Source organism: Myxocyprinus asiaticus, chromosome 35, assembly GCF_019703515.2.
Source record: "Myxocyprinus asiaticus isolate MX2 ecotype Aquarium Trade chromosome 35, UBuf_Myxa_2, whole genome shotgun sequence".
Classification (NCBI taxonomy): domain Eukaryota; kingdom Metazoa; phylum Chordata; class Actinopteri; order Cypriniformes; family Catostomidae; genus Myxocyprinus; species Myxocyprinus asiaticus.
The window spans coordinates 35,139,398-35,166,532 of NC_059378.1; the positions used below are offsets into that span (position 1 = coordinate 35,139,398).

The 27,135-nt window shown below is 41.5% G+C and overlaps 1 protein-coding gene across 3 annotated transcripts in view; it reads left to right on the forward strand.

Annotated features, from left to right (window-relative positions):
- The first annotated feature begins 13,277 nt into the window (after nucleotides 1–13,277).
- Nucleotides 13,278–27,135, forward strand: part of LOC127426076 (inter-alpha-trypsin inhibitor heavy chain H3-like) — an 86,798-nt gene continuing 72,940 nt past the window's right edge. For all 3 annotated transcript variants that reach the window (XM_051672579.1, XM_051672580.1, XM_051672581.1), the window contains exons 1-6: nucleotides 13,278–13,361; nucleotides 13,772–13,935; nucleotides 14,556–14,660; nucleotides 14,744–14,906; nucleotides 15,065–15,175; nucleotides 15,276–15,404. In XM_051672579.1, the coding sequence (XP_051528539.1) occupies nucleotides 13,284–13,361; nucleotides 13,772–13,935; nucleotides 14,556–14,660; nucleotides 14,744–14,906; nucleotides 15,065–15,175; nucleotides 15,276–15,404 (750 nt within the window). In that variant the 5' untranslated portion in view covers nucleotides 13,278–13,283. The remainder of the gene's footprint in view (nucleotides 13,362–13,771; nucleotides 13,936–14,555; nucleotides 14,661–14,743; nucleotides 14,907–15,064; nucleotides 15,176–15,275; nucleotides 15,405–27,135) is intronic.

A 27,135-nucleotide genomic window follows, 5' to 3' on the forward strand; every position in this document is an offset into this window, starting at 1 on the left:
AGAAAGCACTGATCTGACTGCGCATCTCTGGGGTCTTCCCGACGGGAAGAACACCACTTAGCGAACAGACGCCACTTAAAGGCATACAGGCGCCTTGTAGAGCGGGCCCTAGCCTGAGTGATCGTGTCTACCACGAGGACTACAGGGGAAAATGCATATTTGCCCATGCCAGGGGGCCAGCTGTGTGCCAGCGTGTTTATGCCAAGGGGGTCTCGGTCAGGGCATACCAGAGCGGGCAGTGGGGAGGATTCTTGGGAGGCGAACAGGTGCACCTGTGCCTGTCAAATCCACTCCAAGTCAGCTGGGCCACCTGAGGGTGGAGTCTCCACTCTCCCCTGAGGGTAACCTGTCATGACAGCGCATCCGCTGTAGTGTTGAGGTTGCCCGGGATGTGAGTGGTTTGCAGCGACTTAAAGTGCTGCTGACTCCAGAGGAGGAGACGACGGGCGAGTTGTGACATACAACGAGAGCGCAGACCGCCTTGGCGGTTGACATATGCTACCGTCGTCGTGCTGTCTGTCTGGACTAACACGTGCTTGCCCTGGATCAACGGCCAAAACCTCCACAGGGTGAGCAGAATAGCCAACAACTCGAGGCAGTTGAAGTTCCAATGCAGTCGTGGACCCGTCCAGAGGCCGACGGCTGCGTGCCCGTTGCAAACAGCACCCCAGCCTCGCTGTGCCTAGAGGAACGCCTGCCCATAGAAACGAGAGGTCGGTCCAAGGGCTGAAAAGACAGTGACAGACCGGCATGATGACCACACAACCTGTCCCGTGGCGCCATGCCCATCTCGGGACTTGACTCTGGAGCCAGTGCTGAAGCGGCCTCATATGCATCAACCCGAACGGGGTGGCCACTGCCGAGGATGCCATATGCCCCAGGAGCCTCTGAAAAAGTTTCAGTGGAACTGCTGTTTTTGTTTGAACGCCTTCAAACAGGCCAGTACCAACTGGGCATGCTTGTTCGTAAGGTGCGCCGTCAAGGAGACTGAGTCCAACTCCAAACCAAGAAAAGAGATGCTCTGAACTGGGAGGAGCTTGCTCTTTTCCCAGTTGACCCGAAGCCCTAGTCGGCTGAGGTGTGAGAGCACCAGGTCCCTGTGTGCGCACAACATGTTTCGAGATTGAGCTAGGATTAGCCAGTCGTCGAGATAGTTGAGAATGCGAATGCCCACCTCCCTTAACAGGGCAAGGGCAGCCTCTGCGACCTTGGTGAAGATGCGAGGAGACAGGGACAGGCCAAAAGGGAGGACTTTGTACTGATACGCCTGACCCTCGAATGCAAACCGCAGGAAGGATCTGTGTCGAGGAAGGATCAAGACGTGGAAGTATGCATCCTTCAGGTCTACCGCCTCGAACCAATCTTGATGCCAGACGCTCACCAGAATGCGTTTTTGCGTCGGCATCTTGAACGGGAGTCTGTGTAAAGCCTAGTTCAGTACTCACAGGTCCAAGATTGGCCGCAACCCACCGCCTTTTTTCGGTACAATGAAGTAGGGGCTGAAAAACCCCTACTTCATCTCGGCTGGAGGGACAGGTTCTATCGCGCACTTCCGTAGGAGGGTAGCGATCTCCGCACAAGGTAGCAGCATTTTCGTCCTTCATCAAGGTGAAGTGGACACCGCTGATCTGCGAAGTGAATCGCGTAGACAAGTCGTACGGTCCGGACCAGCCCTCGCGACGGATTGGAAAGCGCAAACCATGCGTTCAAGTTCCGCGCAAGGGGGACCAAAGGGACAACGTCATCGGACGTACCGGCAGGTGTGGCACCACGTTGTGGCCGTGCTGAGTCTAAGGACATCGAAGCACTTACCTGGCTCCTTGTGACCACCCCCGGAACAGCCTGGGATGGGGGAGGAAGAGGCCTGTCCTCGTGACCCGTGGAGACTGTCACATCGGGGGCGGATTTGTGCCACAGCTGGGCGCTCAGGGGCAGGAGACCGCCACTGGAGTGCCAAACCTGCCAAATAGAGTGGTGGTCGTGATGACGGCCGTGCACACCGGATATGTGACCCAGGGAACAAGGAAACCGCTCTTGCTGAGCTCTTGAGTACTGCAGCCACTTGGGCATGCAGTGCAATTAAATGCAAAAGGTAACAAAAAGATGGAGAGATCTGCTTACCTGCTGCAGAGCAGCGGGTTTCGTTGTCCCTGGGTCGCCCGTCTCAAGGGCGCTTTGAAGCCTTTCACGGTTTCTGGCCGGCTGCGAGACGGGTGGCGTCTGCTTCCTGCGGTGGGCTCCACACCGGGCCGGGTCGAAGGGGCGGGCTGCGGTGGAGCCGGTGCAGTCACCGCAGGGGGACGCCCTTGGCGATGAGTAGATGGGGTGCGGGATCTTGAGCTGCGCCGGGGCAGGATATGCTGGCTAGCATCCGTCTATTGCTCCACCATCGAGAACTGCTGGGAAAAGTCCTCAATGGTGTCGCCGAATAGGCCAGCCTGGGAAATGGGGGCAGCAATGAACCGTGTCTTGTCGGCCTCGCCCATCTCGACCAGGTTGAGCCAAAGGTGGCGCTCCTGGACCACTAGTGTGGCCATCGTCTGCCCGAGAGACCGCGGCGTGACCTCCGTCACTCGGAGAGTGAGGTCGGTCGCCGAGCGCAGTTCCTGCATCAATCCCGGGGCGGAACTACCCTCGTGCAGTTCCTTTAAAGCCTTGGCGGACTTGCAGGAGAGCCATGGCGTGCAGGGAAGAGGCGGCTTGTCCAGTGGCACCGTAGGCCTTGGCCGTCAGAGATGATGTAAACCTACAGGTCTTGGACGGGGGCTTTGGGCACCCGTGCCAGGTGGCGGCGCTCTGCGGGCATAGGTGCACCGTGAGCGCCTTTATCCACCAGTTGATTGCCGAATAGCCCTTGGCCGCCGCACCATCAAGGGTAGTGAGGGCAGGGAAGCTGAAAAGATCGGGACCGGGCAGTAAAAAGTGCCTCCCGTGACCTTGTCAGCTCTTCATGCACTTCCGGGAAGAAAGGAACGGGGGCAGGGCGTGGCTTTGAGCGGCACCGCGAGCCCAGGAACCAATCACCAAGCCGCGAGGGTTCAGGGAAGAGCAGAGGGTTCCACTCTAGCCGATGCTCGCGGCTGCCCGGGGAAGCATGTCGTCGTCTTCGCATCAGCCTATGACTGGGCAATCATCCCCGAAGGGAGGAGCCCAGCTGAGGCTTCTGACTGGATGAGCCCGCTCTCCGATGCTGCGCTCGAGAGCTCATCTCTTTCGTGGGCTCCGAATAAGAGATCGAACTCACCGTGAGACGAGCCGGCAGACTCATCCGGAAGCCTGATCGGGGCAGACGAGCGTGCTGGGGAATGGGAGGTCCGCGGGGGGATACCCGGCAGAGGTGGTCCCATTGGGGTCCCCAAGTGCTAGCCGTGCTGGCCTCATACTCATGGGTAAAAAGACCGAGGCGTAAGCTTGCTTTCTTACGAAGGTGAGCTGCGACCGCAACGTTGCTTTGGACATGTCCTCGCAATGAGAACATGACCATCCACGAACGCTGTCTCCGCGTGAGCAATGCCCAGACACAAAAGACAGTGATCGTGACCGTCAGAAGGCGAGAGATAACGAGCGCAACCAAGAATAACACACAATTGGAAAAGCATCTTTAGAAAGACTCATCTTTGAAAAGATGTTCCGTGTGTGCCGCTCTTTTAGAGAAATATACTCTTTTAGAGAAATATACTCTTTTATTTCTGCCGAAGCGCCCAGGGGCATTCTCTGCAGTGCACCAGTGCAGAGGAGGGAGAAGCCGCTGAAATGCGCCATCAGATCCAGCAGAGGTGAATGAACAGTCGTGGGAATTCAGCTCAGTGAGCATGACCGTTCAGCTCCGAAGAGAAAATCTGAATGAGTGGTTGCATACCAGCTCCTTTTATACCCGTATGTCCGGGGGAGTGGCATGCAAATACCACTCACCAATTTTCATTGGCCTTTTATCAAAGACCAGAGGTGTCTCGAGCTCCCAAGAGTGACCCCTAGTGTCACTACATCGACACAACGTCGAGTGAGTGACAGATAGGGAAGTTCCGCCAACCATGACACAAGCTCGGATCAGTCTAATTCTTAAAAAGGACAAAGATCCAAGTGAGTGTAAGAGTTACTGTCCAATTTCCCTGATCTAGCTAGACGTAAAAATATTTTCAAACATTTTGGCTAACCAATTAAGTAAAGTTATGACATCTCTTATACATATAGATCAGGTGGGGTTTATTTGGGCCGCTGCTCTTCTGATAACATTAGGCATTTCATCAATATCATGTGGTCAGTGGTGAATGATCAGACCCTGGTCGCTGCCATCTCACTTGATGCTGAAAAGGCGTTTGATATGTTAGAATGGGATAATCTTTTTAAGATTTTGGAAATATATGTTTTCGGGAATACTTTGGATATACAGATTTATAGACACCCGGTAGCGGCGGTACAAACAATGGATTCATTTCAGATTATTTTACTCTTGATAGGGGCACCCGGCAGGGTTGCCCTCTTTGCCCATTATAGTTCTGTCTTGCCCTGGAACCATCAGCAGCTGCGATAAGAAAGGAAGATGATTTTCCAGGGGTGGTGATGGGAGGTATGGCGCATAAGCTTTTGCTTTACACAGATGATATTTTATAGTTCGTCTCCGACCCTACTAGATCTATGCCTTGCCTCCAAAGAATTATTAATTCCTTTTATTAAGGAATATTCCTCAATTATTAAGTTCTTGGGATACAGAGTTAATTGGTCTAAATCCGAAGCTTTGGCTCTGACAGCTTACTGCCCGGTAATGGCCTTTCAGTGGCCCAAACAGGGCATTAAGTATTTGGGTATTTTATTCCCAGCAAATTTGTGTGATTTAGTTAGTTAATTTTGACCCTTTAATAAAAAGGTTTTCGAGCGATTTGGGCAGGTGGGCTTCATTACATTTATTGATGATTGGGAAAGTTAATGTTATTAAAATGAATTGTATTCCAAAATTCAACTACCTGCTACAGTCTCTCCCTATAGATGTCCCCCCCTCTTATTTCAAGCAATTTGATAGCATAGCAAAGTCCTTCATTTGGAATGGTAAATGTCCCAGATTACATTTCAGTAAGCTGCATAGGCCGATTGACAAAGGTGGGCTAGGCCTACCCAAGATTTTGTTTTATTATTATGCATTTGGTCTCAGACGTTTGGCTTACTGGTCACTTCCACCTGAGAGAGCCTCTCCCTGGTTTTGTATTGAACAGGAAGTTCTTGCCCCTATTTTGCCATTGAAAAGCCTTTTTATCAAACTAACCGGAGAAGTTAAGTTACACCCCGTTATCTCGCACTTGCACAAAAGTGTCCAGAGTGTTTAATTCTGACATTTATTTAAATGTTTCCTTGAGCATATGGCTGAACCCCAAATTATGTATTAATAAGTCCCCTTTCTGCTGGTCAGAGTGGATTGTGAGGGAAGTTGCTACACTCGGTGACCTATATGAGAGTGGAGTGTTGAGATCCTTTGAAAATTTGGTCCAACATTTTGGGATTCCCAGATCTCAGTTTTTTTTTTAGGTATTTACAGCTGTGCCACCTGCTGTGTACTATTTTTGGGAGTAGCATACACCCCCCAAAAGCGGCAGACACTCTGGGAGTGGTGATTAATGCTTTTGGAAAAGGTAATGAGGCATTAGTGTATTTCTCCCTGTTAATTCAGATTCAGGGGGATGGAGCTTTAACTTCTATCAAAAGATTATGGGAGAAAGATTTAAACTTGGTATTGGAGGAGGGAGTGTGGGCTAGGATTTAAAAAAATGTCAAGTCTGCATCTAGAGATGCAAGGGTGCACCTTATGCAATTCAAGATTTTACATCGATTCTATTGGACCCCCTCTAGATTGTATAGGCTTAGTATAAAAGACACACCCACCTGCTGGCGACGTCAATCAGAAGATGGAGACATAACCCATGTCTTTTGGTGGTGTGTTAAGATCCAAGAATTTTGGTTGAAGGTTCAGAGTTTTATGTGTGATATATTGGGCACTAACCAGCATCATGATCACCAGACAAATAGTTTTAAGGGGATGGAAGTCAGCTGGAGCACCCCCATTTCAGGAGTGGTGCTTGGAGATGGGGAGGGTGGTGGCTTTTGAAGAAGGGTCATCTAGAAGACTGGAGAATTTGGACTTGTTTGTGGGGAAATGGGGCAAATATCTGGTGTTTCTGGAGGGCTCTCGGGGAGGGGCAGTGGAGAGAGAGGTGTAGTGGTTAATGTGTGCGATTATTATATTATTTTTTTATTTTGTTTTTGTTTTTTTGTGTGTCTATAATCATGTGTGACCACTGGGGTGTTGTTGGGGTCGGGGTGGGGTTGGGGATTGGGAGTGGGGGGTAATAGTGTGGTTAAGTATTGATTCTGTTTTTATATGTTTTGCTTTTCTTTGTTTAATATATGAATCAATAAAATGTTTTTACTAAAAAATAAAGGAACATATCTTTAGCTGCCGGCAGAATCAATGTCTCTCCGATGTTATGTGCTTTGCCTGCCTGAGCAATACGCAGCACAACATGATATGACGCTTCAGTGGCCTTTACATTTATAATTTTTTCCGACCTTGAACGGCTTGAAGTTTTCTTAGGAGGTTTTCCCGCTACCTCAGCATGCTTAGTGTCAAGGTGTTTGTGGAGTTTAGCAGGTCACATGCTGTCATTAGCTAAAATCTCCTGACAAATGACACATAAAGGTCGTGGTGCATCAACTGATCCTGTCCATGTAAATCCTAAACTTAAATACTGCTCATCATATCGTCGTCTTTTGGGTTTGACCCCTGAAACTGAAGGATTCAAATTTGGTGGTCTCAGAAAACACTCCATTGTAATTACAGACTAATACGTCACGTCTGCTTTATTGGTTGCTTGACAAATATCAGAGAATCTTCTCAAAGATTCTTGATAAATCTTTTTTTTTTTTTTTTGGCCTTTTATTTTCATATTTTCAACTATAATATAATAGTTAAACACAATACATACATTATATATATACACAGGTGCTGGTCATATAATTAGAATATCATCAAAAAGTTGATTTATTTCACTAATTCCATTCAAAAAGTGAAACTTGTATATTATATTCATTCATTACACACAGACTGATCTATTTCAAATGTTTATTTCTTTTAATTTTGATGATTACAACTGACAACTAAGGAAAATCCCAAATTCAGTATCTCAGAAAATTAGAATATTACTTAAGACCAATACAAAGAAAGGATTTTTAGAAATCTTGGCCAACTGAAAAGTATGAACATGAAAAGTATGAGCATGTACAGCACTCAATACTTAGTTGGGGCTCCTTTTGCCTGAATTACTGCAGCAATGCGGCGTGGCATGGAGTCGATCAGTCTGTGGCACTGCTCAGGTGTTATGAGAGCCCAGGTTGCTCTGATAGTGGCCTTCAGCTCTTCTGCATTGTTGGGTCTGGCATATCGCATCTTCCTCTTCACAATACCCCATAGATTTTCTATGGGGTTAAGGTCAGGCTGGCCAATTAAGAACAGGGATACCATGGTCCTTAAACCAGATACTGGTTGCTTTGGCACTGTGTGCAGGTGCCAAGTCCTGTTGGAAAATGAAATCTGCATCTCCATAAAGTTGGTCAGCAGCAGGAAGCATGAAGTGCTCTAAAACTTCCTGGTATACGGCTGCGTTGACCTTGGACCTCAGAAAACACAGTGGACCAACACCAGCAGATGACATGGCACCCCAAACCATCACTGACTGTGGAAACTTTACACTGGACCTCAAGCAACGTGGATTGTGTGCCTGTCCTCTCTTCCTCCAGACTCTGGGACCCTGATTTTCAAAGGAAATGCAAAATTTACTTTCATCAGAGAACATAACTTTGGACCACTCAGCAGCAGTCCAGTCCTTTTTGTCTTTAGCCCAGGTGAGACGCTTCAGACGCTGTCTGTTGTTCAAGAGTGGCTTGACACAAGGAATGCGACAGCTGAAACCCATGTCTTGCATACGTCTGTGCGTAGTGGTTCTCCCCCACATTTTTGAATGGGTTTTGTTTCACAATCCTTTCCAGGGTGCGGTTATCCCTATTGCTTGTACACTTTTTTCTACCACATCTTTTCCTTCCCTTCGCCTCTCTATTAATGTGCTTGGACACAGAGCTCTGTGAACAGCCAGCCTCTTTTGCAATGACCTTTTGTGTCTTGCCCTCCTTGTGCAACGTGTCAATGGTCGTCTTTTGGACAACTGTCAAGTCAGCAGTCTTCCCCATGATTGTGTAGCGTACAGAACTAGACTGAGAGACCATTTAAAGGCCTTTGCAGGTGTTTTGAGTTAATTAGCTGATTAGAGTGTGGCACCAGGTGTCTTCAATATTGAACCTTTTCACAATATTCTAATTTTCTGAGATACTGAATTTGGGATTTTCCTTAGTTGTCAGTTATAATCATCAAAATTAAAAGAAATAAACATTTGAAATATATCAGTCTGTGTGTAATGAATGAATATAAAAGTTTCACTTTTTGAATGGAATTAGTGAAATAAATCAACTTTTTGATGATATTCTAATTATATGACCAGCACCTGTATATATACACACAGTATACAGTGTTGGGGAGTAATGGAACACATGTAACGGGATTACGTATTTAAAATACAAAATATAAGTAACTGTATTCCACTACAGTTACAATTTAAACCATTGGTAATTAGAATTCAGTTACATTCACAAAGTATTTTGATTACTGAAGAGATTACTTTGCATTTTATTGTCATTTGTTTCATTTAATATTTAGTCCTTTCAGATGGAAAACATTTATACATATAAATGATGCGATCCAAAGTGCATTTGAACAGTATTTGAATGTAACACTTTTTTATGATGTGTTACATTCATATGAGCAGACAGAGAAGTAAGTTTGAAGTAAGATTGGAGCAGAAGAAATAGAAATAAACCTTGTGTAAATTGTCAGCTTTACGCTAAGCTAAAATGCTATTTCTAGCCATTTTACATGCATGTTACCAGACCATTTTTTTATCAAGAAAGTTCACGTTGGATCATAATTTCTTTTTTCTAGTAAGATAATTGATAATTTTTGTATTGTTTTCCTGTAAAAATATCTAAAACTCCTTAAAACAAGATCAATTTGATTAATCTTGATTTAGAAACAACACTGCATAAAATATTTAGGTTTTACAGAGAATGTATTTCTAACATGTGTATTTTGTCTTACTGTACTGGCAGAGTTGACTAGTCAAAACAAGTGAAAAAAATGTACCAGTGCTGAACAAGTATCCAAAGTATTTAGAATATGTTACTGACCTTGAGTAATATAATGGAATACATTACAAATTACATTTTACAGCATGTAGTCTGTAATCTGTATTGGAATGCATTTCAAAAGTAACCTTCCCAACCATATATATATATATATATATATATATATATATATATATATATATATATATATATGAACTCTTTAATAATTTTTTTTACCACACTCCGCACCTCCCCTGACATGCCCTAGCACGCCCCACACTTTGAAAACCCCTGATTTAGAGCATATTAGGGCCGAACGCATCTGTCCGTGCAGTTTTTCAATTGCTTTTTTATGTAAACAAGCTCTAGGTGGACATCTTTAACTTTTGTGCAGTGTCTCACGCTTTTTTTTTTTGGAAAAAAAAGTCCCGTATTTAAAGCTGGAATATTCTGTATTTGGCTGGTGGAAAGTTGGCTGATGATCATTATTGCCTTGCATTACTTCGAATTTACTCTTATATTTACGAAAGTTTCATGAATGAGGCCCAATGAACACAATCAGTTTCTGCGAGTGCTGTGTCTGCATGGGCTATAACAGTGCTCGCACTGAACAGCGAAGCCACTTGATATGGAGGAGAGGAGTGTAGGGCTTTACTGGTTGTTTAGATCAGTGTTACTATCAGAAATAATTGGTAATTATTTCTGTAGTTATTAATCAATATTTAAATTAATTAATTGGATCTAACTCATTAAAACCTCATATGGGACTCCAGTAAATGTAGTGCACTACGTTTAGGAGCAAGTTTGGTTATTAGCAATAATTAATAATTATCAAAGATAATTATTAATTATTAAAATCAATAGAACATTGATGAGAATCAATGTTAGCTTTTTTTTTAATCCTTTAAAATCAACACTTATCAATTGTTAACATCGATGAAACATTAAAATGAACACTAGCTTATTGATCATTCTAATTCAATCAAAGATAATTGTCAATTATCAAAAATCAATAGAATATTAATAAGGATTAACATTGACGGGGCACCACCCTGAAATCAGGGACTAATAACCGAATATTAAAACAGTCTCAATATTAGATTGTTTTCTTAGGAAAATCGACATCCGAAGAATATCGATTTTCGAATAAAAAAACAATGAATGAAGGTTTGAATCCGAGCACTGACATCTCGTCAGCACGACACAGGCGTATGCAAAACAAACCAAAACACTTCTCTTTGTAATATAAAGAAAAGTTTATTTATGCAGTAATATCAATTAATAATTAATACAATGCAGTCAATAAACTTCCGACTTACAACTACAAACTAAACAGTGATATGATTAGATATGGAAATAAAAATAATCCTATAACACATAAGGTGTGTGTGTGACAGTGTGTGTGTGTGTGTGTCAGTGTGGTTAGTGAGAGAGAGAGAGAGAGAGAGAGAGAGAGATGATTAAGTGACAGCCCGAAAGCTGATTTCGCGATAGCTGGAGATAAAGCAGCCGTGTTCATCACTCAGAGACGCGGTTTTACGAGCGGGGCTCGTAAAAGTCCCTTGTTATTTGACTCTTTAATGGATGAACTCAGTTGCTGTCTCACCCGCAATGGCGAAAACGGCGAAAATGCACAACAGTCCAATTTGGTTGGACTACAATACAGCAAAACAAATTCGTGATAATTAATACCCTGAGTATTAATAATTAGCGGACATGGCGGTCCGTAAACTGTACAAGCAAAAACCTTGAAACACAAGAATAACACGCTATAATATTCTATCTCTGCCCAGACGTAAACCTCTTACTTGAATCGCATGAGGACACAGGTAGAATGTGTTTTCCTCCGTCCTTTAACTTTGACCCGGTTCCTTGAGGCTTGTGTGATGACGAGAGGTCGTTTCCTCGCGCTGTCGGCGGGCGGTACGGCTGTTGATTGTCGGCGGCCGGTACGGCTGTTGATTCTCAGAGGGCGGTACGGCTGTTCATTCTCAGAGGGCGGTACGAACTCAGAAATGTCGACTTGATTGAAGATGGAAGAGAAATCTTTAATCTCTTCACTTCTGTAGGCCAACGGATGAAGATGCGAATTGCTCGGCGGTCTCCTTCGGATCCGTTTGTGTTCGGTTGAACACAGAGTAATCTCAACTCGTCCAGCGAGATGGAGATTGTATGGCTACAGTTTCAAGTCGGACATTACTTCCTTATGCCACGAGGTTGCACCGGAGAGCAGCAAAAAGCTACTTCCGTATTCGTTGAACTAAGTCGCTGGAAGCCACTTTGGAAGCATTTCAGAATTATTTTAAGTCCTGATGATGTCATGTTTGAGGGACGTTCTGTTGTGTGCCTCATCCAATAGGAGTTGAGAGCTCGATCCTTTAGAGGGCAAGGCTTCATGGATCTGTAGTCTGTTTTGGACTCCTTTTGTTTGATTTTGGCGCGATTTTTATCAGTAAGATTTACGACTTAGAAGGAGGGGGCTTGAGGAATGTTTTTGACTTTTAGGCCTGCCTTTGTCTTCTATCTGAATACATGAGGCCCAACAGGAGGCACGCAAGGCTGGCCCGGCGACAAATCCTCATCTCTCTGTGCTCTATTTCCTGTCCTCATACACCTCCCTCGTGAGTTTCTTCTCAAGCTGCAGAAGGAGTATAGCAAGCAGAGAGGGACCGGCTTCGGTTTTCAGAATGAAAGTGAACCAAGAGAAAATTCAAGCATCTTGAGTTGCATGCATTCACCATGAACGCAATCAGTTTCAACAAGCACCACTTATAAAAACAGCGCTTGTGCCCATCAGACAGAGGCATATATCACTCGTCTTTCCATGTGCTTGTGGAAACATTTGCAAAACATCATCTTTATAAAGATGGTGTTAAGCAAAAGGCTCTTTTCTTTTCTTTTCACCGAAACACACAATAATAGCAAACACGGAAGAGTTCAAAGGATTTACTGTCCGTCAGAGCACAGGCAGGGAGGTAGAAATAATCCACTTGCTGTAATGGTGTGCAGTTTCAACAGTGAAGCAAAGATTCGGGTATCCAGAACACGAGAGATGTTATTGCGACCCTGAAGAAGAAAATTCTGACAAGATTGTGGTGCGTTCTCGCTTAAATGCTAGTGATGATGCATGCAATGGGGCCAATATGCCAACCGTTATCTGCCAATAAATTGGTGTGATTGTATTTTAAAGGGCTTCAGAGATCATCACTCCTTGGAGGAGCTCCCCATAACTTCAGTGACTGAGTTGCACACCGTTTAGTGAGTGCATGAAACACTAAATTTACCATGAGTTACATCCCATTTTACTAAACCCAATTACATCAATGACAGTCAAAGTGTAATCATAAAACTATTTCCTTAGTGATAGTGCTAGCTAGTTTGTAGCTCTGTGAGTTTTGAAGGGCAAACATTTGAACTCACCGAATGCATATTTACAAATGTAGATTTCAGCCTGGAATTCTCAAAAGCTCCATCAAAAAAGGAAATTGTCAACCTGAGATTCACTACAAATGGTACAGAGTAGTTAAGCTTTGCTTATGCTCGATTTATTCAGATCACAGCCAGCTAGTTCTCTTTCTCATTTGGCTTTGGCTTGATGACTTCTGCACGTAAGGTTGAGTGCGCACCAAAATGTTAGAGCGGGATGTCATCACTTACTAATTTTAATAATTAATTAATAATTTTACTCATTGACATACAGTACCTATACTATTAATCTGTGTTCACATGCATTTTTATTAATATTTGTATATATTTATAGTAATATACTGTACATTTCAAAATGTTAGTTGAAATGTATTACAATAATTATAGTGTTTTTGCATTAAATATTATATAATCTGTCTTTATTGCTACTAGATGGAAAAATGCCTTTGTAAATGACAAAAATGTCACATGCCTACTGAAAATTGTGACTCTGCAAAACTCTACCTTATGTGGGGTTCATTTCACAAAAACAAATAGCAAAAGGGGTGGTTTCTGCATCCTGTCAAAAATAGCCAATAGCACTGTGTGGAAAAGAGTATAAAGGCAGTGTGTGTTTTGAGGTCTGTTTTCCTGAGCAGTTCATGATGGATCGAACTGCAGTCAGACTAATTTTCTTGGGCGTCTTTCTCATCATTGCCACTTCAGCTTCTGTTAAGAAGGTGAGGGTCAAAGGTCACTTTAAGATGTGAATTGTGATGATTTGAGTCAAAAATTTTAAAATATTGCACTAAGACCTTAGGGTTAAAAAAGAAAAAAGCTAAATTAACAGTGTTGTGATGAAAGTGCATATGTACCAGATACATTGCTGAAAATGTTTGAAAATGTTTACTGTGTAATGCAACTGTTGACTGAAAAATGCAATCTGAACAAAACTTGAATTTTCTGTTGCTCACTAGTTTACACTGAGGTGTAACCATCAAATTGTAGTTGCCCTTTAGACCAAAGACCTTTTCTTTGTGTTATTTGGAGCAGTAAATATTTGAGCAATCCCATGCTAAAAGTAAATATGCACTAGCCAATCATTCTCTGCTTTATGAGCATAACATTTACTTTTGATTTCTCAACACAGAAACAAAACGTGGATATTTACAGCTTCCACATTAACTCTACTGTGACCAGCCGCTATGCCACCACAGTCATCACAAGCCGTGTGGTGAACACACTGAATGAATCTCAAGAGGTCCATTTTGAGGTCAAGATACCCAAGAATGCCTTTATCAGCAAATTCAGAATGTGGGTACATATGACTGGTGTTACACACTAAGAGATACAGGAAGAGAAAGATAAAGAAGCCATTTTCAATAATACATATTCACATATTCAATAATAACTCACATACTCACACACTGGGATGCGCTTAAGAGTAATAAATTGGCAATAAAATGGCAAAAATAATCCCATAGATTTACACTGTATTAGGGACCCCTGCCATATCTCAGGTCCAGAATATCATAGAGACCATCGAGTGGGCTCTTTTGGTTTGGGTCAGTGGGTAACCACCTAGCGACCACCCAGAAAAACCTTGAAGACCCCAAGAATACCATAGCAACACAAAGTTATGTTTTGACAACCACTCAGAACACTCTAGCAAAGGGATTTTCAAATTTTTTTACATAACTCGTGGGCTAATTTTTAAAAAAATTGTTGAGTGACCAGGGGTCAGTAAAAAAAAATGACCAGGTGAAACCTAGTATACTTAACTTACAGTGGCAAGAAAAAGTATGTGAACTCATTGGAATTAACTGGTTTTCTACATTAATTGGTCATAAATTGTGATCTCATCTTTATCAAAGTCACAAGTAGCCTCAGTATGCAGTGTATACCTTACTGCTGGTGACTGTCTTTCTCTGTAGGACTATAGAGGGCAAGACATATGACGGGGTTGTTAAGGAAAAAGAAGCAGCTAAGCAGCAGTACACTCAAGCAGTATCACGAGGACAAAGTGCTGGACTGGTCAAGTACTGAACATTTCATTCTTCCATACTTCCATTCTACGAATATAGCAAAGTTATTAATGAAATGGTCTCAATTTCTATTTCAGATCTGTTGGAAGGACTTTAGAAGACTTTAAAACGTCCGTTACAGTGGCTTCTCTCAGTAAAGTGACCTTTGAGTTGACCTATGAGGAACTGCTAAAGCGTCGTCTTGGCAAATATGAGCTACTCATTAATGCCCGCCCGATGCAGCCAGTGGCAGACTTCAAGGTCGGAAAAGAAACAAAGAGGAATCGGACGATAATATATGATTGATAGATGCAGGGTTAAAATACAGGGTTAAAAACGTGTACATTTATTTATGATTATATACTTACATAAGCTTAAATAAATCTATATTTAAATCTTTTTTTTTTTTTTTTCATTAGATTGATGTACACATCCATGAGAAACCAGGAATTTCTTTCTTTGAAGTGAAAGGAGATCTGAGTACCAATGACCTGGCCAATGCCATCAAAACAACCAGAGCAGACAAAGATGTAAGATCTTCAACTGAGGAGTAGATTACAAAAACTACAGTTTAGATGTTCTCATTTTACTTCAAACTAATTTATCAGATGACCAAACCGTAAATTTCAGGCATGGGTGACCTTCTACCCCACTCGAGATCAGCAGACCACATGTAAAGGTTGTGATGAAAATGGGCTGAATGGTGACCTGCTCATAACATATGATGTTGAGAGACGAAATCCACAAGGGGAAATAATGGTGAGTTTTTCGAAAAGGTCCATTAGATCCAAAGTAAAATTTGTGTTTTAAAAACAGACTATTTAGACAGACAAAAGCTGAGTGTTTCTGAAACAGGTCCAGATCTAGACTGTTAAGAATAGTGGGGCAATGACATAAAATGGGGGGAATAAATATTAAACCATATAGTATGATTAAAATTAGAATGTAAATTAAAACTGTCATGTCTAACTAACCAACTATTGCAGAGCCAGCATCTGAAGTAAAGTACCAGCTTTTGCATTTTGAGATATGTAGACATGGTTCATATAATTTATACATTTTAAATACTAAAAATAATCAGCTGCAATTTGATCAAATTATTATTTATTAGAAGACAAACCATCTAAAAAAGTTTTTATTATAAAAAATTATATTGCCAGTTGCTGTGTGTTGGTTATTCATGGTACTATTCAACCTTCTCAAAATCCCCTTTCAAAAAACGTAGCCTCCTGTGGAGTTACCATGGTACAGTGATGGTATCGTAATATCGTGGTACTTTGATAAATACATTGGTCAGAAACTATATTTTCATGGTACTCCAAGGTACTTCAAAGAATACCATAGTACTACCACAGCATGTAATTTCAAGACATGGTAATATCATGTTACTTTTTCGTATTCTGGTTTGATACTCTTTAGGGTGGAAATGTCATTAAAAGTCCTTCAAAAGCTACACTAGCAGTTGTTAAATTTAATAGACTTTTTAATTTACTGTCAAACTAAAAGATGCAGTGTTCGTTTCAGTTGTTTGAAGGTAAATATTCTACTTCGAGCTCTATTTTTGTTCTCTGAAGTAGCCTTTCTGTCATTCTGTCACTGTTTTACTGATTAAGAAACCACTCCAAATGATTCAGTACGTGATTCAGCTACAACGTGCTGAAAGTTCACTGACTTGTGAGTAATATTTACAAATAATTTTGTATTGTCTTTTCTGCTATTGGCCGCCTGTTTCTCTTTTCATCTTTTTGTTATGGTCATGTTAGCTGACCAAAAAACAAATGTCAGGTCAAGATTTGAAACTTGGTCTCTGAAGCCACCATTTCAGTGCATCTGACAAACGACAGACGATAGACCGGAAGTCATTCTTGCCAATGAAGAGTCGCATGGGGGCTGTGTGAAGTTCCGACCGTCTCCGGATGCAACATTTTCAGATCCGATTTGAGCTTTGTCTGCATTTAAATATTTCAACTCGTGAGACTTTGTGAACGCCTGACCAGTATAGTATTCATGCAAAATCAGCATGAAGTGAGAAATATCAATGGATTTATACCTAAACTTTATACTAAACACCTGCTACTTCTGTATTCTAGACAATTATGAACATAGAATTCAGAAATGATTGTTTACGTTGCAAATATATCATAAAAGGATTTTTTTACTACAGTAAATGTGTAAATAAATGTGTAAATGTGAAATTTATTTCTGCACACGCAAAGCCTATCTATTTAAAGTCCCATCTATTAATTTCTGCTTCCTATATGCTGAATTATGGTTGTTGTTGCTGTAAATTATCATAATATTAACTATAAAAACAGTAATAATGATAATTAATACAATTAATAATAAATATTGAGTGAATATTAATCCTGAATTTTATTGAATTCATTCATCTGCTCAACAAAATCACACAGTAACTTTGGTAGCTTTTCCCAGTAATGAATAAAATCCATTGCGAGCAAAATTACAGTTCAACATGACTGCCACTAGGGGGAGAAATATGACAGTCGAATGTGAATCAATGTCGGAGACAGTGAGAAGGCGGCTTGACACTCTACAGAGGTTCTCAACGGGGGCGTTCAAAGGATGCCAGGGGGCGCTGAGGGCAAATTAGTAGAGAGGGGAGCGTAAGGTTACAAATGGGGGGCGTTTGTTTGTCATGTTTTTTGCCACTCTTTCCCGATTAGTTTCACCAGGGATGAACTGCTGAATATTCAGCACGTTTTATTAGGCATCTTAATTGGAGGCGCTGCAGTGCTCTACAAGCGATCCAAAAGACGCACAAGATGGAAGAGAGCCGGCATGCTTGTAAAGCTTCGTCAACGCAGCTTTTGGACTCTGCTGCTAGGTATTCATCTGGCGAATGTCCGCTCCCTTGCCAACAAAATGGACGAACTGCTACTGCTCATTAAAACAAATAAGGACTTTTCTAACTCCGCTGCTCTGTGTTTCACAGTAACCTGGCTGACTGAAGCCATCCGGGACAGCGTGTTTCATCTGCCGGGCTTCCAGCTGTTCAGAGCGGATCGCATTGCGAAATCATTGTGAAAACGAGAGGCAGCATAACATGCTTTTACATCAACGAAAGTTGGTGTACAGAAGTAACAGCATTAAAGAAGATGTGCTGTCCTAATTTAGAAGCACTCTTCATCAACTTTAAGCCTTTCTACTCGGCGTGGGAGTTTTCTTCGTTCATTTTGAGTGTTTATATCCCACCACAAGCATGCATGAACGCAGCTTTGCAACAGCTGGCTGATCACATCACAGACACAGAGCAACAACACCCGGACTCACTTATTATTATTCTGAGAGATTTTAATAAAGCTAACCTCACCTGTGAACTGCCAAAATACAAACAACACATCACATGCCCCACCAGATACAGAAATATATTGGACCACTGCTACACCACTGTAAAGGATGCATATCGCCCTGTCCCATGTGCAGACTCTCTGATCACTGTCTAGTTCATCTTCTGACCTACAAGCAGGAACTAAAATCAGCTATGCCTGTAGTAAGGACTGTAAAGAGATGGACCAATGAAGCAGAGATGGAACTACAAGCCTGCTTTGACTGCACTGATTGGAGTGTTTTTGAGGCTGCAGCCACAGACCTGGTCGAGCTCACAGATACTGTGACATCATATATCAGTTTCTGTGAGGATATGTGCATCCCTACTAGGACATTTATATCATTCAATAATGATAAACCATGGTTTACAGGAAAACTCAGACAGCTTCGTCATGCCAAAGAGGATGCTTACAGAAGTGGGGATAAAGTATTGTACAACCAGGCCAGGAACACACTGACTAAGGAAATCAGAGTGGCTAAAAGAAGCTACTCTGAAAAGCATTACCAAGTATATGAAACCTCCCCCTCGCTCTGTAGAGAGTCAACTAATGGCTGATGAACTGAATATGTTTTAATGCAGGTTTGAAAAGCCCAATATCACACCCCTCCCCCGCTCTGATCTTCACTTCACACACACACCAACACCTCCTGTAACCCCTCTCCTCCCCCTTTCTGCTACTCAATCTGCACTTATGATCTGTGAGAAGGATGTGTGCCAGGTCTTTTGGAAACAAAAGACTAGGAAAGCTTCAGGCCCAGATGGTGTTTCACCTGCCTGTCTGATAGTCTGCTCTGACCAACTGTCCCCCATCTTCACACAGATCTTCAGGAGCAGTGTAAAGTTCCCTGCAGCTTCAAATGCTCTACCATTATTCTGGTCCCCAAAAAACCCCAAATCACAGGACTAAATGACTACAGACCTGTCGCTCTCACATCTGTTGTCATGAAGTCGTTTGAGAGACTGGTTTTGGCCTACCTGAAGGACATCACTGGACCCCTGCTGGACCCCCTTCAGTTTGCTTACCGAGCAAACAGGTCTGTGGATGATGCTGTCAACGTGGGACTGCAGTTGCAGTATATCCTGCAACATTTTGACAGACCTGGGACTTGCAGGCAGAGATCAATGAGGTGCATCGCAGTTCAACCAGCAGGTCATTTTGGTGAGGTTCGGTGGGGTCCATCCTAAGTCCAAGGTTCAGGTAGTGGCATATGAATTATCCAATGTCTTACAGTTGGAGTTGGCATCAGTTCATCCTCTAAAATCCATCATAAAAGACTGAAATGATGTCTGGCCAGTACCGGCTGTAGTTTGTCATCATCACTCATCGACACGTAGCAGTGGAGTCTGACACCAAGCAGGAACGGAGGTGGATCTGGCTGGCTTTGATAACACAGGGAAACAAATAGAATCATATTAGTGTAGATGCCATTCGATTTATTGCAGAGATATAGATTATGAGAAATGTTTCTGGTTCCGGCAGACCTAACTAAAGCAGCCTAATTGTGAGTTGATGGTTAAATTAGGTGTACGCCTGGCTAAATATGAGTCTTTATTCTAGACTTAAACTGAGTGAGTGTGTCTGCGTCCCGAACAGTGTTAGGGAGACTATTCCATAGTTTAGGAGCCAAATATGAAAAGGATCTACCTCTTTTTGTGGATTTTGATATTCTAGGAAATATTAACAGGCCAGAATTTTGTGATTGTAATGAACGTGATGGAATATAACATGACAGAAGGTCACTTAAGTACTGTGGAGCTAGACCATTCATAGCTTTGTATGTAGTTAACAGAATTTTAAAATTAATATGAAATTTAACAGATAGCCAATGTAACGATGATAAAATGGGGCTAATATGATCATATTTCTTGGTTCTAGTCAGCACTCTGGCTGCTGCATATTGAATCAATTGAAGTTTATTTATTGAACTTGCAGTACATCCTCTCAGTAATGCATTACAATAATTTAGTCTTGAGGTCATGAATGCATTAATTAGTTTTTCAGCATCAGCAAAAGAGAGCATGTGTCATAACTTAGCAATATTTCTGAGGTGGAAGAATGCTGTTCTACAAACACTGTAAATTTGATTTTCAATGGACAGTGGAAACTTATTCCACAATTCCTGATAATATCTCCCAGGGGAAACATATATAAGGAGAAAAGCAGTGGCCCTAAAACTGATCCCTGTGGCAATTTACAAAGTGGTAGCGGTCTGTTAAATAGGAAATAACCATGCTAATGTAAGTCCACAAATGCCAACATAATTCTCCAGCCTATTCTAGAGAATGTTGTGATCTATGGTGTCGAAGGCAGCACTAAGATCTAAAAGCACTAAAAGAGAAATGCAGCCGCAATCAGATGATAAGAGCAAGTCATTTGTAACTCTGATATGTGCAGTCTCTGTGCTGTGATGGGACCTAAATCCTGACTGAAATTGTTCGTATTTCTCTGTAAAAATGAACATAGTTGGGAGGACACTACATTTTCTAGTATTTTTGACATAAATGGGAGATTTGAAATTGGTCTATAATTAGCTAATTCAGCAGGATCAAGCTGTGGCTTCTTAATAAGCGGTTATTAACTGCCATTTTAAAGTTTCTTTGACAGCGAGGAGTTAATAATATTAAGAAGAGGTTCTGAGATTACAGGGCATACCTCTTTTAAGAGCTTAGTTGGTATTGGATCTAACATACATGTTGTGACTTGATTTTTTGATAAGTTTTGTTAGCTCTTCATGAACTATGATGGCGAAGGATTGAAGTTGCTTGTGAGGAAAATTATGAGACACTGTTTTCTGATGTGATGTGACTGTTGATTGCATAATTCCAATTTTATTTCTGATGATTTCTATTTTATCAGTAAAAAAATTCATGAAGTCATTACGGAATATCTAGTTCAGTCGAGGCTTTATTTCTAACCAATTTAGCCATAGTACTGAATAAACACCTAGGATTGTTGTGGTTATTTTCTATGAGTTTGCTAAAATATGCTGACCTGGCAGCTTTCAGTGCCTGTCTGTACCTACAGACACTATCCTTCCATGCATTGCAAAATACCTCTAATTTTGTATTCTTCCACTTTCCATTTTCCAAGCTGCTCTCTTGAAAGCGTGAGTGTGATCATTGTACCATGGTGCAGGGCTTTTTCTTTAATTTTCTTTAATCAAAGGGGGGCGACAATATCAAGAGTGCTAGAGAAGACTGTATTTATTTTTTCTGTTATTACATCAAGTTCTTCTAGACTTTTTGGCTTACTGTGCATGAGACAATTCTGGAAGATTTTTTGTGAAGCTATCTTTAGTGGTCGAAAGAATAGTTCTACCTGTACGATAGCGTGGTGCAGTGTTGGGTAACCTTACTTTTAAAAGTAACTCAATAAAATATTGCGTTACTCCTTAAAAAAGTAACTACATTAATTAAAAAGTTACTTTTTATGGAAAGTCAAGCGTTATGTTACTTTTGCATTACTTTTGCATCTCATCTTTCTCACCACCACTCTCTCTTCTGCTATGCATTCAATACAAATACAAGAGATATGTAGAGACATTACAGGTCATGCTAGCTACTGTACAATACTCATGTCAAAACAACATACTAAACAAAAAGATATTTAGAAAGTCTACAATCAGTAGGTCTTCACGTCATATTTATAATAAAGACTCAATAACTGGAATATGCATGATTTGTTTTTCCATCGACATGGCAGCCAACATGAATAATGAAGAATAACCACTGTCTTACCTAAAGCAGCAAAGTCCAACACTTGTACCTGCATCATAAATGTCATCATGTGCTGAGCCCATTGACAATGCTAGAGTCAACTTGAGATGTTCTTCAGATGTCAGGACACATTTCAGTGGGGGATGCCAGTCTAACATGTTCAAGGAATAAGTCTGATGAATAAATGAATATTTTTCACTTAAGTCATCTCAGTGCACGCTTGTTTTGAGCTGACTCACGGTGCGTACAGTCGCCAATGTTTGATCGCATACAACTGCAAACATGCATGTTGATACAACTTGAATGGAATCGTTTTTAATGCTACCAAATTGTCTTCAAAACTTTGTTTCACGAATCAAATTACTTGTTTATTATAGAACAAAAATGTCTAATATTTAAAGAAATTAAGACATTTTCTCTGCATACAAAATCGATGTAGAACGTTGCTTGCAGCTGCTGATCAAGAGACAGCTTTTCTCATCCCATTCTCCCAGTTACAGGGAGCTCATACACAGACCAGTTCGGCTACATAAGTCAGTGATTTGAGTGAGAATTTCACCATGTGTATCATGTCCTGGCCAGTGGAAGACTAGTCCTATAATCCCTCTGCCTATACACATTTACTGATTTTTTTTAATGCAGCGTGTATTTACACATGAATCAATCGTGTTTCACTCAACCGAGTGTTGAATGTTAAATGCTTTAACACAGAGCAGTTCAGATGCAAACTAATTCTGTCATGGCTCCAGTGAGTTTGTTGGTTTGTTTAGTTTGTTTTGTCATTTTCTCTTCCTCATATCTCGCAGGCGTGGCCGGCATGCATGATCAGCATTTCCATGGGAACACTGATTGTTCTGGGGTAATGCTGATCATGCCACTGATAAGTGTGCCGAGCAACACCTGTTCTCTCCTAATTCACTCCCTTCTTTAGCCCGTCATGTTCTCAATATCTTTGCTAGACTGTTGTTTGATGTGGAGTACTAACCTCACACTCTCTGCCTAGTTGCTCCTGTCTTGTGTATCTGTTGGTTGCCCGCATGTCGGGTGTGTGGTTGCCTTCCAGTATTGCTTCGTGTCAGCTGGTGTTCTACGGAGGATACCTCGTCTCTGCCCGCCAGTCGGGAGTCAAGTTCGCTCTTCTCTGCTGGCTGTTGTTCTGCATCTCACTAAGCTTCAACGGAGGACTCTATGAATCTGTTCCTGACTTCCACAATGCACACACTCTTCATGGATTGCCCCTTGTGCGGCCAAGGCGTGCACGCTATCTGAGATTGCTTCCCGCTGCTGCAGCCGGTGCTGGAATCTTCTACATTCCACAGCCCAATGACTGCTCTTAATTATTGTTAATAAATCCTTTGAACATTTCCTCTGCTCTTGGGTCTTGCTATCACTCATTATAGATCCTAGAGAAGTAGTTACGGGCAGCTTTAAAACAAAGCAATTTGGATGCACAAACAGTCAGCGATTATTCCACATTATATGTATCTGTATAATCATGCTGTGGCCATGGGAAGACTTCTGCGGCTTATGCCTGTGCTATATTATACCGCGAAAATGTGTGTTTACACACTTTTAAATGCAGCCTACATTAATCAATCGTGAGAATCAAAGTATCTCTTACCCGAATGTTACATTTTTGACAAAATGTTGCCTTATGAGAATACATTTCTTAACTCTTGCTGTGGTTGTCATGACAATGGCAAAGATTATGACGGCTGCTCATTTAAGCTCCAGTGCACAAAAAATCCACCACCGCAAATGATGAGTACAACTGGATTCCACTGAAGCATTCAGATTTACATTCCTTTACCAGCAATATTTTGCCATTTTTAAAAAATACTCCTCAGGGTGGGCTAAAAGAAGACTTGTTGTGCTCTGCCCATCACTGATAAGCATGGCTCATACTCTCTAGAACTACAATACCCATCATCCGCACACTACAATTCCCGTCATGCACACACATACTACAACTTCACTGAACATCTCTAGTAAGCCTCCCACTCTCTAGAACTACAATGGCCGTCACACTTTTACTCTTGATTTATCACAATACGGGGAAAGGAGAGGTGTACAAAAGCAACGCGTTACTTATTTAAAAAAATAACAGATATTGTGGTCTAAAATAAAAAATATTGCAATACTTTACTCGTTACTCAAAAAAGTAATCTGATTATGTAACGCACGTTACTTTTATCGCGTTACCCCCAACACTGGCGTGGTGTAGATTGAGTGACATTAGCAGATCGCAGCAAACAAGAATGAGGTAATGATCTGAGATGTCATCGCTCTGCAGTAGAATTTCTATAGTATCAACAACAACTCCATATGACAGAACAAATCTAGCATATGATTATGGCGATGAGTTGGTCCTGTCACATTTTGTCTGACTCCAAGAGAGTTGAGAATATTGATAAATGCTAATCCCAATGTATCATTTTCATTATCTATGTGAATGTTGAAGTCACCACAATTAAAGCTCTATCTACAGTAACTAATAGATCTGATAGAAAATTAGCAAATTCACCAAGGAAATCAGAATACGGCCCGGGTGATCTATATACTGTAACAAGGGCAAAAGATGACAGAGATTTTTTATTTGTATCTGACGGTGTCACATTAAGCATTATTAGTTCAAAAGACTTAAACTTACCGAGGACGCCACTAATATTGGCACCCTTGGTAAATATGAGCAAAGAAGGCAGTAACAAAATATGTCTTTATTGTTTATGCTTTTGATCTTTCATTCAGAATATTCACAAACAATCTATCCACTAATGGATATCAAACAATTGCAAACACAACACAAATTTAATAAAAAACAATAATTTTTGTCAATTATATGTGTGGCACAATTATTGGCACCCTTTTATTCAATACTTTGCACAACCTCCCTTTGCCAAGATAACAGCTCTGAGTCTTCTCCTATAATGCCTAATGAGGTTGGAGAACACATGGCAAGAGATCCGAGACCATTCCTCCATACAGAATCTCTCCAGATCCTTCAAATTCTGAAGTCCATGCTGGTTGACTCTCCTCTTTAGTTCACCCCACAGGTTTTCTATGGGGTTCAGGTCAGGGGATTGGGATGGCCATGGCAGAACCTTGATTTTGTGGTCAGTGAACCATTTTTGTGTTGATTTTGATGTGTTTTGGATCATTGTCCTACTGGAAGATCCAACCAGGGCCCATTATAAGCTTTCTGGCAGAGGCTGTCAGGTTTTTATTTTTTATCTGTTGGTATTTGATAGAGTCCATGATGCCATGTATCAGAAAAAAATGTCCAGGACCTCTATCATAAAAACAGCCCCACAACGTTAAAGATCCACCACCATATTTAACCGTGGACATGGGGTACTTTTCCATATGGCTACCTATCTGTGTAAGCCAAACCCATCTCTGATGTTTACTGCCAAAAAGCTCTATTTTTGTTTAATTTGACCATAGAACCCAGTCCCATTTGAAGTTCCAGTAGTGTCTGGCGAACTGAAGATTCTTGAGTTTGTTGCTGGATGAGAGCAGAGGCTTTTTTCTTGAAACCCTCCCAAACAACTTGTGGTGATGTAGGTGGTGTCTGATATATTTGTTTAGACTTTCTGTCCCCAAGACCCAGCTAATTTCTGCAATCCTCCAGCTGTGACCCTTGGAGTGATATATCACTCTGTGTGGAGACAATACAGACACACGTCCTCTTCCAGGCTGATTCTTAACATATCCAGTTGATTGGCACATCTTAATTATTGCCCTGATGGTGGAAATGGGTATTTTCAGTGCTTTAGCTATTTCCTTATAGTCACTTCCCATTTTGTGAAGCTCAACAACCTTTTGCCGTACATCATAACTTTATTCTTGTGTATTACCTTATATTTATACCCTTGTGAAACAGGAAGTCATGGCTGAACGATTTAATGTTCCTAGTCACCCAGGTGTACTAAAACATTTAAAATATGAATAGCAATATACTTCAGATATATTTTACTCATAAGAATTTCTAGGGGTGCCAAAAATTGTGGCAACTGTATTATTTTTGCAAATGCAAATATTTTTGGTGAAACATATTTCTTTAATTATGAGATTTTTTCCCTCCTTTCAATTATTTTACTTCAATTAAAGGTTAGATTTTTGTGAATATTTTGAATAAAAGATCAAAAGGATAAACAATAAAGAATTTTTTTTAAAGCCTTCTTTGCTCATATTTACAAAGGGTGCCAATATTAGTGGAGGCCACTTTATATCCTGTCCTCTGAGTAACACCAAAAACTTCACTGTAAATTGTAGAAATTCCTCCTCCTCGACCATTCAGAGGAGGCTCATGTTTATAACAACAACCTGGGGTAGTAGATTCATTTAAACTAATATATTCATCAGGTTTAAGCCAGGTTTCAGTCAAGCAGAGTGCATCCAAACTATGATCAATAATAATATCATTTACAATTAGTGCTTTGGTTGAAGGAGATCTAATGTTTAATAGCCCTACCTTTATATGATGTTTATTTTCAATTTTTTGTTTTTTTCAAGTTTGACCTTAACAAATTTTTTCTAAATTATTAAGTAAGGGGTTTGTATTTGGTAGTGCGGGGAACTGACAGTCTCTACATGATACACTATATTGCCAAAAGTATTCGCTCACCCATCCAAATAATTGAATTCAGGTGTTCCAATCACTTCCATGGCCACAGGTATATAAAATGAAGCACCTAGGCATGCAGACTGCTTCTACAAACATTTGTGAAAGAATGGGCCGCTCTCAGGAGCTCAGTGAATTCCAGCATGGTACTGTGTTAGGATGCCACCTGTGCAACAAGTCCAGTTGTGAAATTTCCTCGCTACTAAATATTCCACAGTCAACTGTCAGTGGTATTATAACAAAGTGGAAGCGATTGGGAATGACAGCAACTCAGCCACGAAGTGGTAGGCCACGTAAAATGACAGAGCGGGGTCAACGGATGCTGAGGCGCATAGTGCGCAGAGGTCGCCAACTTTCTGCAGAGTCAATCGCTACAGACCTCCAAAGTTCATGTGGCCTTCAGATTAGCTCAAGAACAGTGCGTAGAGAGCTTCATGGAATGGGTTTCCATGGCCGAGCAGCTGCATCCAAGCCATACATCACCAAGTGCAATGCAAAGTGTCGGATGCAGTGGTGTAAAGCACGCCACCACTGGACTCTAGAGCAGTGGAGACGCGTTCTCTGGAGTGACGAATCACGCTTCTCCATCTGGCAGTCTGATGGACGAGTCTGGGTTTGGCAGTTGCCAGGAGAACGGTACTTGTCTGACTGCATTGTGCCAACTGTGAAGTTTGGTGGAGGGGGGATTATAGTGTGGGGTTGTTTTTCAGGAGCTGGGCTTGGCCCCTTAGTTCCAGTGAAAGGAACTCTGAATGCTTCAGCATACCAAGAGATTTTGGAAAATTACATGCTCCTAACTT